The following is a 13857-nucleotide window of genomic DNA, read 5'->3' on the forward strand; positions in this document are numbered from 1 at the left end:
TATTTTGTCTGGTGTTGAGATTGATTCCTTTTTATCGACTCTCCTGTCAGCTACACTGACTTCATTTGTTGATCATTTAATAACAATTAATTTACATATCTGGATTTACCAATGATACCCGTGAAAGTTTTTCAAGAGAATCATTAATTGGGAGATTTTTTTTTTTTTACAGGGAACATAGACAAAGATGTTGTAGTTTGTGTTGTGTTATTAGCTACTTTTCATATCTAGGTCATGTTTCTTGAGAGAAATGCTCATTTTAAACTTTATTTTTCATTTATTCATGGAAACTTTCTCCTGTGTATACAGAAATGTTTTTAATGAAGATAAATTTCACATTTCAGCCTGTTTAAAAATGTTTTGGTTCAAAAGCATTTTAATTTAATTAATTAATAAAAAATCAAATACCAGCCAGTTACTGTCTCCATTATCTTTAAAATATTCAAAACGTGAAGAATCATCTCCACAACTTTCTGATGAATTTAGATTCTAATGTGATATATTTAAAGTAAATTAATGGACACTATGAATGATTTAATGAATAAATGAATAAAGGGGCCATGCGAATTAAAGTCTTGTAAAGCATCAAAGTCCAGTTAGGTCTAACTCTGGGTAAACATCAACACAAACGCCAAATGTTTTTTTTCATCAACATTTTATGACAGGAGAAATAAATACAGTGTTATTTCATAATGAGCCCCTGATCCTCTGACAGAGACTTGTACAAAGATATTTGTTGTTTAATACATTTTAGACTCAGAAAACAGGAAAACAATTACAATGTTACAAAAATTAAAGGAGCAGAAATGATTGGACTCTTAGGAAACACAGTCTTGCAATGTAACGAGAGTCCAAAAATAAAAAGATGACTAACCACCATCCAACCTCTACTGGGGTCAAATCAAACCCCCCCTACGCCTTGGTGATGTAACCTTCCTTGATTAGGAAATCATAGATTTTGCGCGTCTTGTTGACGTCGATCTTGATCAGCGCTCGGGCCTGTGCGAGCCGCAGTCCGCCCTGCCGTCTGCACTCATTCAGCAAAGCCTGTTTGTACTCCAGATAGGCTCCTGGCACCAGACGCACCACCTGGCATAACTACAAGCAAAAAACACACATCGGTTAGTAAGAGTACTTGACTTTATAGGATAGCTTATTTTAGGAGGGCTGTACGGGAGGCTGTGGCTCAGTTGGAGTGTCGGACTTTTCTAAAACGAAAGGTCCAGGGTTCAATCCCCAGGTCCTGTAGCCACATGTCTGATGTGTCCTTTGGCAAGACACTAGACCCAAAATTGTTCCAGCTGCTTTGTCTGCAGTATGTGAATGTTGATTAGTAAATACTGATGGTCACTTTACATAGCAGCCTCTACCAGCAGTGTGTGAATGGATAGATGTGACCTGCAGTGTAAAAGCACTTTGAGTAGTCAGAAGTCCATTTACCATTTGAACTCTATAAAGGTTCTTCTATAATCAGGAAAGTTTCTTGTATATAAACATTTGAGTTGAATTCTTTGATTTGAAAATTAAACATCTCAGTTTTCCTTACATGTCCAAAATGAAAATGTTTTTTATTTCACACCATTTAAAGTTAAATGTCAGTTTATTTAAATAACTTAACCCTATGAGACCTGCAAAATAAAGGGTCAACAAACATTAAAGTCAAATCAGGGCAAATGTTGTGTATACACTTTTGTCTTGCTAAACAATAAACGCAATGCAGTGCAGCTCTAAATACATGTTTGTGGTGCATGCATTGTGTCTGCTGTAGAATAATGCAAAAATGATCTTCCAAACACAGCCTTCCTCAGGGTCTGGTTATATCCCACATGCCCCATCATTAAACCTGCTTTTGCAATGAGAGAGTTTTTCATTCTAACCTGAGGTACATTCTGTGTGACTCATTCTAAACCTGCAGAAAACACATCAAACCTATGCTAACTGCTCTCCTATTGAATGCATATAGGATAAGCAGAGACACATAGATACCACTGTTTGGTTGCTGGATGTGTCTGAATCAGTAAATCCTGGCCACAGTATGTGGAGAGCGATTAGGGAGGCTGTTCGATGCAGCCATGAGGAGGCTGTGATAGCAAGATTTTGTATTGTGCTCAATTGTGGCGTTTGAGAAACAATGTTGCCTTTTGTTAGCTTCAGTTACATCAGAAAACTGTTCATTTTAAGCATACCGAGGTCTTTCTGTTTGACATTTTGGGCACACAAGGTCAAAAAAGAAAAGCTCCTCAGATATAAAATATGATGTACCTCTTTCTCCCGCTCGTTGAGTTTCTCCGTCCCCGGCAGCCCGGTCAGGTTGAGAGGAGGAGCGCTCCGCCTACCTGTTGCTGTGGAGCACAAATTCAACAACAATCAACATCTCCGATAACATATCAGCACCCTGACGACATGCAGCTCATTCCTTTGCTTGGAAGAGACGGGAGAAAAAAGTATTTGCCATGTGCACATTTTGTAAATATAGCCTTGTGAAAGCGTGTGTCCAATTTGTACGGAGAAACAGCGAGAGATAAATATGCATGCAGGGGGGGGGGGGCTATATTTGGAGTGTATTTATGGATGAGCATGTGCATTAATATGACTGTGCCTGGGGCAATGCCAACACGACAAGAGAGGAAAAGACGCACAGGGGGAGAGGAGGGGAGAAGCTTCGTACCTGACACTGTGATTGTTGTGACAGCTGGAGTGATGCCGGCATCTCTGTGATCACAGAAGAGAGTGTTAGCATCTCTGCATGCTTATTCTCACACACACACACACACACACACAAAAGTCCTACTTACTCACAGCATTTCTGGGTTATGTTCACTATTTCTACTCCAGGATCATTATCCAAAAAAAGATGAATCATCGCATTCAAGTTTGTTTTTTTTAGGTGAAATAATTAGAGGAGCTTGGATACCACCCACTGAAAGGGCCTTGGATGAAAACAAAACACAAAAGCAGCAGCACAAAAGAAGACTAAAAATAAAGACGAGACCAAGGTAAAAGTAGGATGCACGGTAACATCAAGGTCTGCAGTGTTCATCTGAGATTGAGGTGACAGAGGTCAGCGTGTCCTCAGAGCACAAACTTCAGCAGCCTTTCATTTGCACACTGGGTTAACAGGCAGGACGTCTTACATTGCAGCTTGTTTGCTAAGCCACTGCTGGCATGCTCTGCCGTCCTGGATGTACTGCAGCACGTCGCACAACATGGTCCGCTTCCGACGCTCGTCCTCCCGCATTCGCTTCGCCCGCTCATACACCTTGGCACCTGAACGCGGGGACACAGAGTGTTCAACAGGAAAGGATTTTTAAAAAGTACCAAATATAAATTAACTCTCTCAAAGTGATAATTCAGAGTTTTTCAGTGGTTTTTAATGAATTAGCTAGTTTTAATTTACCCAAATAATTCATTATGTAAATGGTGTTTGCAGGTCTTAAATTAATTCTGCAAACAATTCTCTGATATCTCTTAAAGACTAGCTGATAAAGCAACTCAATACAATATTCAGCGGAGCTTTCCTATTGTGTGCCCTGCATCAACAAACTGGCCAAACATTATAATTCTGATCCAAAGACCTGATCCACTGAGCTGCTGCTTCTGCACATAATAATTAAAACAATTTAGAGCCAAACTCATAATAAAGACTGCAGCTCACATCTGGATATGAATCCATTTCCCCTGCTTGCTCATGCGACTTTAGAACAAAGTTTCTTTGAACAGAGAAGTGAAAAGGTCAGACACGACTCACTGCAGAAAGACTTGATCCCTGCTTTTCTGTACTCCTGCAGCCTGCGGATCTCTCTCCGCAGCTCAAACTCCACTGGAAGAGAAAAAGAGATAAAGGCAAATCCTTACATTCTGTTACAAAGAGGTGTACCTGCTCTTTCTCTCAATAGTTTTTGGTATCATTTAAGTTCACAAGGAGTTCAAGACATAAACAATGTGCATGTTGTCGACAGATTTAAACACATTTAAGGGAAACTTTATAAATTTGATCTGCATTAAAACATTCTAATTTCTGTTCATTGAATATGAAGAAACAGCTAGCGACCGTTAGCTCATGGGGGAAACAGCTAGCCAGGCTCTGCGGTCGTGATGAAACTGAAGCTGAAGCTTCCCTTTAATAGAGCGAAATAGAGTTTCAAGTCATTGGTTAACTACCCCACTTTAATTTTTCTCTTTAGCTTCACCAACAATGATATCCTGGTGTCAACTTTTAGATGTAAAGCTTAAGAGTTTAAAGCTTTGAAAAAAAACTGTTAAATTGTAAATACTGTCCATTGTTAGCTCAGCAGCTGACAGAGTAAGTGACAGAGATCGTAAATAAGGTAACATTAAGCCACTTAAGATGTATATATTTCCCTCAGGGTTTGGTTGAGACCAAAAGCAGAGCTAAAGGAAAGTGAAGTGGACGTTTAGATTGATCAAAGGGAACAAATGTTCCTCCAGAACTGCTGGATATGTTAATAAGCAACATCTTGATAAATGACAAACATATCAAGCTAAGCTAATTGGCTGGAAGTGATCAATAAAACAGTGATATTACTCTTTGGATTTCAGTGAGCCATATCACCAAAAAGGCTAACTTGTTCTTATGGATACACTCTGGATGCAATCTGCACTTTGACACCCTGGACACTGTTTACATTTTCTACATTTTGTATATTTAAATATTTATTTTAAAGTTTTACATTATGTTTCTACATTACTGTGTATATGGGTATTAGTAATTTTTGAGTGTTTATTGCATGGCCTCGTGGAACAGTCTTTACATTTCACTGCACATCTGTATGAGCATGTGACAAATACAAATCTGGAATCTACACAAGTAAACAAAGAGATGCACATGACAGAAATCTCCAAAAATAGAAAAGAATAAGATATTCTCACATTACCCAGCTGGAAAAATCATGAATAAAATCCTTTAACCAACACTATCTGGAAATGTTAAGGCAGACTGGCTAAAACGGGAGTAAATGTATTCTGTGTGTTTGTTATTGTGCCACATTTTCTCAGAGCCTAATCATGTGTACTCAGCCAGATACTAACGTGCGTGGCTTTCGATGAATTTGTCATGTTCAATCGGTCCAACAACCCTGGCAAATCGTCTCATGACGTCATAGAGCTCCTGCACCTCCTTTGGGTAACATCGCTCCAGCACTGACGGAGAGAGGAGAAGAGAGGAATGAGTGGGCAGCAGATACAAAGAAAGAATAACACAGAAATATGAAAGAAAGATCCACTCCTTTAGATACAAATGTGACACATTTTTTTCTGTTTAGCTGATTTCCCTCAAACTGCACTGACTACTTTACCACCAAGGATCAGGGAAAACATGTAGCTCTTAATGAACTGTGAGTTTATATTAGGGTTCGGCGATATGGACCAAAAACCACTTTTTAACCATTTAAATATTAAAAGTATCAACCAATCCATCTTTATCTGTATAGCGCCAATTCATAACAAATATTCTCTTTAGACACTTGACAAAAGAGCAGGTAAAAGACCTGACTCTTTGTTATGTTATGTACACAGAGCCAACATTAATCCATCATGAGCAACAATCAGCAAAGTTAAAGTGGAAATACAAAACGTCCTTTAAGAGGCAGAGACCTTGGACAAAACCAGACTCGTGATGAACAGCCATCTGCCAATCTGTGCTGGGCTTTAAAAAAAAATGGGATAGAGGTAGATGAAAGTATCCGTCACCACAGTTATTCTGTGACTGTAGTGGGTTATACTCTCTGAAGGCTGTTTGTTTGCATCTGCACATTGACATTCGAGCCTCTGATAACATCTCCTGGTAACGTACCTAAAACTGAACACGTATTTTTCATGACATTCAACAGACAAACTGGACCTAAAGATTCCAGTTTCATGGCTAACAGACATTTTAGAATATTGACTTATTTTTTCAGAGTATTTCCATTGTTCTTATTCAGCTCCTGATTGAAGGGCACATAAAAAATCTACATTAAACCGTCAGATGCTGCAACCTTCGGTGCATCAAAAATGATCCTCTCTCTCTGAGATTGGTCACAGAAACGCTCGTTCAATGTGTTTCCATCAGCACTTAGCTCACTCCACAAGCAGACACACTCTTAAGAGCTTGTTGTGTTTGTCTCGAAGCATCGGCCGCGTTGCTGAGTAACAGACAAGTGTCAAAGCCGGAGAGGAAAGCTGTTGTGTGGGTGTGAGGAGTGCTTATGCGTGTGTGTGTGTGTGTGTGTTTGTCCGTCAAGTTCCTTCATAAGTCTCCTGTATGTGAGTGCTAATTAGCAGCTGCCATCTCTGGATAAACACATGAAGTCATGCTCTGAATAAGACAGCGGACACACAGAATAATGTTGTCCCAAAAGTGATATCAACACTGGACCTTCGTGTAGTTGCACACAAACAGTGATAGCAAACAAATGCAACAATAACAAAACACACACTTAAATCATTTAAAGTAAGCAGCACGTTCAGGACTTCACACAAACTGCTGCTCTGAAACGACACACTGGTCAATCTGCCTCCAGCACTCACGGAGACCTGATACTGTGAGCCTCCCGGGCTCGAACAGTGCTTCCATTATTGCATGTGACACACACACACACACACACACACACACACACTGCAGAGACACACACAATCTTTGACAGTCTCCATGACAACCAGTCTGCAGTCTCTACAGCTACTCTGACTTCCCTTTTGTCTTGAAAGACCGGAGAGATAAGGGAGTGGAGGGGGGAAAAAATGGAGGAGGGCTAACTGGAGGCAGGAGGATACATAAATAAAACATGAAGGGAGAGGAAGTGTTCAACTCCCCGACCACAGGCGATTTCACAGAGCAACACGTGGGAGGTAAACAACGGAGGCCGGGTGGTCGGACTTGGTTTAAAAAATAATAATAATTGGAAAGATCCATTCATAGCAGCCCCTCATCGTCTGTCTGACCTCTAATGTAGAAAACCCGAGAGATGCAAAGAAGAACATTACAGGGCTCGCTGCAATCCAACCTGTGACAGGTGGATCAATAAACAAAGCTCCCCCCCCCCCCCCCCCCCTGCATTTTAAGCCATTATGTTTGCAGCGCTCATCGCATGGGAACTATTCACAGGCAAGCCATTATGCCGTTGCACACTGCCTCTGTGGACTATTAGCAGCCCTGATCGTAAATACGAGCCCCGTCAGTTGCCACACTTCTGCTACATGAGGGGACTCAAAGGCTAACGGGGGTAATTACACCCGAGTTGTTTGCATGCATCCATAGAAACCCTCAGCAGCGATTTGGCTGGTAGGTATCAGGTGCCACCATGAAATGCTATGAATAAATACTGACCGGCCGAGCCCGGTTGAGTTTCATGCGAGTTATGACTTACTCTGAAATTTTCGCAGGTTGATCAGGCCGTGGTCTCGGATTATCCTGGAAGAAATGGAGATGAAAATTTATTAATATGCAAATGATTTTTCTGATCGCTAGGTGCTTGCAAAATGAAACCTGGCATTTACTCAAATGTAATTATGTTGGCTGTTACAGTCTCTATAAAGTCATTATGGCAAATAGAAAACGGAACATGTATCTGCCTCAATCACAGCGGCTACTTGAGATTGTGCAATAATTGGAATTTAAATCAAAGTGATTATAAGGTCTGTAGCAAGCTCCCTCAAAAGGTCAGAGGTCAAAATGTCAGTGGTGCTGGCACGTGAAACGCGCCTTGAAGCCTCTCTGACAAGTTACAAGTTAACAGAGATACAATAAGGATCATGGGAAGAGGTGACATGCCATTCCACCATTCTTGGGGAGCACACTCTTTACAGCTGATTTAGTGATGGATGCATTACACCGAGGATTGACTGTGTGCGTGTTGAAGAATGACAGCTAACGGGCAGAAGGTGGAGGAGATTCTCTTGAGAGTGTAACAACTGACTGACACCTTTAGAAAAGAGGGGAAACACATTCTTATTATCTATAGTATGGAAATGTAACAAGGGCTGCCACTGCCCCCCTGTATCTTACAGACAATACCTTATTTGTTGAGCAAGTCAATGAGAGGTCAGGACGAAAACATTCAAATGCTCAACACAAGTTCCCTAAATCCTGAGGGGAGCTCTTCAACTGCCGGCTGTTTTGACAAACGGCAATCAAATAAACAAATTCACTCAGTTGCCAGTTTATAAGGAACACCAGCAGGCTGAATCAACCGTGGCTTATTTGTGCTTTAAAAACTTAGACAGGTGTGCATTACATTTTATGACCATTCTGGAGGATGCAGCTTATTTTTCTTTCAATTGTATTGTATTAAAGGAGGAATACGTTACTCTGACATGAAGCCAATCAAATTATGTCTTTTTTAATTTGCAAAATGACAATCAGTTGATTATTCAGTGTTGCCTATTATTTCACTGTCCACTAATTATTTGAGCTTTTAAGTCAAACATACATCCAAGGGGGCACCAGTGGCCTAGTGGTTAGTGCCTGCGCCCCACATACGAAGGCTGTAATCTTCTAAGCAGGTGGCCTGGGTTCGAATCCGGCCTGTGGCTCCTTTCCCACATGTCATTCCCCACTCTCTCTCCCTCCCCAAGTTCTGACTCTATCCACTGTCCTATCTCGAAAATAAACCTTTAAAAAACACATACATCCAAGAAGGACAAAATGTGTTCTTTTTTTTTTTTTTTTGTCAATCAGGTGTGCTAAAGGTTCACAATGAGACAGACACGTTACCTCGCCTCTTAAGTAATCATGAAAGTCAAGGTTCCCACAGCTTGTATGTTGCACCTGAATGAATGAATCCCTGTGGCTTCTAATGAGAGCTTAACAAAAGTCTGGAATATACAATTATAATCACTCTTTTGACTCTACCCGAGTCTCTGAGGTCTCGAGTCTGTCAAGCACTTTTAACAAATAATGAAACGTTTGGATTTTAATTGTAAATATATTAACGTTACAAACTGATTAATATTAAAACAATACAGACAAGGGGTTTCATAATATTAGCCTTGTAAATTTCAGTTCAGTATGAAATGCATTTATTCAACATGAAACTACAAATATCCGAAGGGAAATGAGGGTGTGAAATGTTAGGAGCTTGTAGTGCCACCTTGTGACATATCAGGGTTATTACATGAAAACAAAAACACTGTATTCATCTTTGAGTGTATAAAAAAGTGGACCTACTTTTTCCTCCGCTGCCTTTCCTTTAATCTTGAATGATATATGTCGACAACTGAAAGCTTAAGAGCTGAAACAGAGCAGTGACACAGTTAGGAGTGTAGCGTTCATTAAGATCACAACATTGACTTTGCTTGTCAATGAAAAAAATTTAATACGGTCCATTGAGATTCTACCCACCACGTAGGATGTCTGAGTCATCATCCACAAAGTCGATGTCTTTTAGATCCCATTCTGCATAGTTGTCAAACTCCTAACAGGTCAGAGAAGAATGACTTTTATCATCTGCTGCAGTGATCTAACTGCACTTCAGCCAACCAATGATCCCAGATAAGAGCTCATATTCAAACATTGTTTACAGGGCTATAGAGTCACAGTAAACAACGGCATGAGTCACTTTTTCAATCACAATAAAAAGCCATCTAGTGTCTGTTTCATGTTGATGAAAAGTACAGAACTAACGTATCCCCTCACCTCCATGAAGTCTGCTCTGGCAGGCATGTATCCCGCCATATCTCGAGACAGCACTGAGTCAAATGTGGGCCGAGGGGGATCATCTGTGGCTGTAACATCAAGGAAACAAGGCCCAAAGCAGTAATTAACATTTCAGTACCAAAATGCAATAAATGTGAATTTGGCATAGAACAAAGAATGTGCTACCTGCAAACTTCTTCTGCAAAATCACTTACAGTAAGAAATAGAACAACTTTTTCTTTTTGCCTGCATTAACATGACACTGTTTGTCAAGCTCTCAAACACTGCAACAGATGGAGACCTGAATCCAGATAGGCACTGAGACAAGTTCTTAACACACCAACTATTTCTGTTCAACAGGCTAAAAACTAGTAAATCTTTTCTTTTGGCTACCCTGGAGGCCCATAAGCAAGGTTACTATCATTTTCTAAACTTACAGTTTAATATCAGCAGCAGACAAAAGGAAATACATAAATATAGCAACTCATATTTAATAGTGTGTGAAAACCTTGTTCCCAGATGTGAGGGAGGAAATCCCTTAAGGATTTACATGTTACAATTTCTCCTGTGAAAACAGTGCAGTAAAAAAAAAAAAAAAAAAGAGTATAATGTGGATACTGACGTTTGAAAGGAATAGCGCCCTCTGCAAAGCGTGAGTCTTTGGTTTTCCGAAGGCTCAGCAGGGTGGAGGAGAAGAGCGGGTTATTGATGAAGTTCTTCATGTAGTGGCTCTCGCATTCCTCTTTGGTTTTAGTGCGCATCTGATATGCCACATCCTGCCTGTAGGAGAAAAAGTTGCAGAAATAAAATCTGGGAATATGCATCAATAGCTCACAGGAAGTTTGCAAGGTACATGAATAATTTACCAGGCTATTGTTGCCATATTACAACATATAGTACACTGTGGTTATTTGTCTTAATGATAATACAAACAACCAATTCACACAAGGTTCCTTAGAACAAAATTAAGCTTGAAAAAAATAATTGTTCTCGACAAAAGCATATCATGATCTAGACAATTAAATATTTACAGATTGTATGTTCCAAATTAAATCAGTCTACAGAACAGCATCATTGTTTATGATAATTGCAGCCTGCTGGGCTGGGATTTCTGTTTCCTGTGAACTCAATTATTTTGCCCTAATAATCTTATGCATCTTATTTTTCAGTCAGGTGCAACATAGTAAAGGGATAGGGAAAACTCAATTTTTCATCTACAAGTCAATCATTTTTAATTTCACATTTTAGTAAACACTGGAAGATAGGGATCCCACTGGGTACAGATATATTATTTATTTGATTATGCAAATCTATTTATCTGGATTTGTTTTCAGATTAAAAAGGGAGGGGGGTTGTTTTTGTATTGTTCACTAGTTTGGACACCATGTAAAGTCTCCTTGGGTCCCTTGAAAGGAGCTCTATACATTCGATCTATTCATTAAATTTACACAAACTACACAAAGTGCTCACCAGTTTCCAAAGCCACAGTCCATGACCGCCTCTAACAGAGCCATCTCTTCCTGCGCTGTCCATCCCGGCTCCAGGACGGGGAAATCCGATGTCTGCATGAGGATAAACGTCAATTCTCAGATGGATTTCTGTCCGTATGTCTGTCGAAGACAACTTGTAATACACTTACCATGATTTCATATTTGTGATCACTCTGATGCTTCTTGTATTCAAATCCTTTGGTGAAACACTGAAATTAAGATTGATTTCAGTCAGATTGAGTGGTCTGAGAACAACCAAGAGACAACAGCACAATACTGCCCTACAAAGGCAAAAGGCAGTAACTTCAATTTTTTCAAAAGTGAGTTTTTGTCATTTTTGGAACATTACAGATGTGCTTTATCATGTGGACAAATATCTTGAGTCAATTGTGTTGTTTTTTTTTAGAAAATAGTAGGTTGTATTTGCCTTAACTTCCAAAAGCCCTCGAGAAACCAAGACAGAGTCCAGTAACATCACTTATCAGGGTCTTTGTCTTTGTACTGCAGCATTCAGGAATGCTCAAACTGAGTTAAGGTGTTATGCCTTTGTTTTACTATCTGTCATCAAGCACTTAATTGTGCCATGATCACTAGATTTCATGTATATGTTATCATTATTTATCATATACTGATTTAATATAGTGATCAGCAACCAAGGGAGCTAACAAATGGAAGTTAATGCCTTTTGCCTTGGCATGACGCCTTATTATTGTACAGGCAATGCAACAGCAGAGTACCTTAACTTCCAAATAAGGGTCAAAGGTCATGTTTGACCTCAAGATTTTTATGTACATTAATAACCTGATTAAAAAGACAAAGAATTGCCACATTTCCAATATTCTGCCTGCAACTCATTTGGCTGGACAACAAAAAGACTTTAAAGTAATTTATCTCAGTTCTACACTCTACACTTTGCCTTTGTAGGGCAGAACAGGTGAGTGTATTTGTCAAGTACACACCTGTAAGCAGAGTAGAAAAGGTGAGGGTCCACATTCTGCACACTTGATGTATGGCTCAGTCAGATAGGATGAGCAGCCTCTGCAGGGTGGCTTATCAAAAGGATCATCTGGAGTGGGGAATAAAAAAAAACACAAAATTAAAGTTTACCCTCCGACAGCAACAATGAAACCCCACCTTGTTACACCTGAGCTTCTGTGCACAGATTTATAGTTCATCACTGACTTCCCAGAGAGCGTCAAGGAGGCCTAAAGTTAAAGCCAGCATGTGATGGTAAACAAATCAGCTAGCAACCTTTAGTGAAATATCGCGGACTTCTAGAAAGCATGTCAACACAGTAAATCCCCGAGAGAGCACTTGATGCACGTATTCCACCAGAAAACGTATAAAAAGGCAACAAATATGCGTAGCTGTAAATACAGAGCAAAGCTAGCGTGTGTGCTAACGTGAGGGAAACAATGCTACAGTTAAACTAATGTGTTTATCTGACAGAGGGAGCGGGCTGTTAACATAAACATGCAGCGGTAACATGTAAATATATAATATGAACGGCACTTACTCCCAAACGATGCAAGACGGTCCATAAGACAATGTTTTTACAAAACTAATAACAGAAAGGCTATTTTTTGTTTTTCCTCTTCTTCTTTCGGTTTTAATGCAGCTTGCGCACTTTACTGCTGCAATACCGCCACCTGCTGGAGACACTCCCACAGTGAGGCCCCTTCAGCCTGACCTTACCGCTAAGTTGTTCGACTTTCTGCTATTTAGTACACCACCTGTTTACATTAAGTTATCAAATATCAAACTCTTACCTCACTCGAAACTTGGGCTAAACAATTTGTGGGGAAAATAGGCCTATAATATTTTTTTGTAAAGATGTTATCGTAGCTCATAAATAGATTTTGAAATGTCGTCCCTTAACATCCTGATCCAGATTCTTGCCCATTACCCTGATTTTGTCAGATGTTTTTTTTTTTTTTTTTAACAGTTTGTTTGTCAATGATTATCCACAATCTTAACTTTAATACATCCAAATGAATATGCCCTCAGTGTTTTATTTAACTACATTGAAAAGTGAGCGAGTTCTATGATAATCCTAACAAAGGATTGGAAAGAGCAGAGACTGAGCGCCTAAAAAAAACGTTTTTTACTTTTTATTTACACATTTTTTAAACAGAACAATGACAACAAGTAATAAACAGTCAGAAAAAAAGAAAACAAAATACAAAAGCAGGACAAATGTTGATGATGTCATGGAGTGATTAGTCAAAACTTAAGACTAGAACTTTTGATTGATTTTTAAAACCAAGATTGATCAATAAGTGTCTCTTGGGCTCAAGGCTGCCTTTAACATAAATGTAAATACCTATTTACAAAACAGCAGTATTAACCCCCCCCCCCCCCCCCCCCCCATCATTTATGAAATGCTGTACTTGCTTTTCTTCTTCTCCGTGTTTGTAGAAAAATTCTTTAAATAAAAAACAACCATTATTTCAATGAATTGCGTAGACATACATGTGTGGTTATCCTAAGCGTACTTCAGGAATAAAAGTGAGTAGGGTCATACTCAATTCCACCACAGAGTGGCGATCTTGCACCATTTCTGTTAAGAAAACAATAAGCTCACTGCAAGTCCCTCTTTGTCTTTCTCTAAACAAACACCACCACCTGAGCCTCTTAAAGGCCAGTTTGAGTTAGGCTGGATGAGGGCCACAGAATGATGAATATGGGACTGCACTACATTGACCCCCTTCACTGTAGCCCTTTTCTTTCATAAAA

General features: G+C 39.6%; 1 protein-coding gene across 1 annotated transcript in view; it reads right to left on the reverse strand.

The window, feature by feature from the left end:
• Window positions 1-719: 719 nt before the first annotated feature.
• The window catches only part of tada2a (transcriptional adaptor 2A), a 111466-nt gene continuing 98328 nt past the window's right edge, over window positions 720-13857 (reverse strand). Inside the window, exons 2-16 of the mRNA XM_061046907.1 lie at window positions 12638-12706; window positions 12081-12187; window positions 11271-11330; window positions 11102-11193; window positions 10254-10411; window positions 9632-9720; window positions 9338-9410; window positions 9164-9227; window positions 7365-7408; window positions 5050-5160; window positions 3749-3820; window positions 3135-3267; window positions 2669-2712; window positions 2263-2342; window positions 720-1098 (exon numbers count right to left, since the gene is read on the reverse strand). Of these exons, the coding sequence (XP_060902890.1) occupies window positions 913-1098; window positions 2263-2342; window positions 2669-2712; window positions 3135-3267; window positions 3749-3820; window positions 5050-5160; window positions 7365-7408; window positions 9164-9227; window positions 9338-9410; window positions 9632-9720; window positions 10254-10411; window positions 11102-11193; window positions 11271-11330; window positions 12081-12187; window positions 12638-12662 (1338 nt within the window). The 5' untranslated portion in view covers window positions 12663-12706 and the 3' untranslated portion in view covers window positions 720-912. The remainder of the gene's footprint in view (window positions 1099-2262; window positions 2343-2668; window positions 2713-3134; window positions 3268-3748; window positions 3821-5049; window positions 5161-7364; window positions 7409-9163; window positions 9228-9337; window positions 9411-9631; window positions 9721-10253; window positions 10412-11101; window positions 11194-11270; window positions 11331-12080; window positions 12188-12637; window positions 12707-13857) is intronic.

The sequence above is a fragment of the Labrus mixtus genome, chromosome 9, assembly GCF_963584025.1.
Source record: "Labrus mixtus chromosome 9, fLabMix1.1, whole genome shotgun sequence".
Lineage (NCBI taxonomy): Eukaryota > Metazoa > Chordata > Actinopteri > Labriformes > Labridae > Labrus > Labrus mixtus.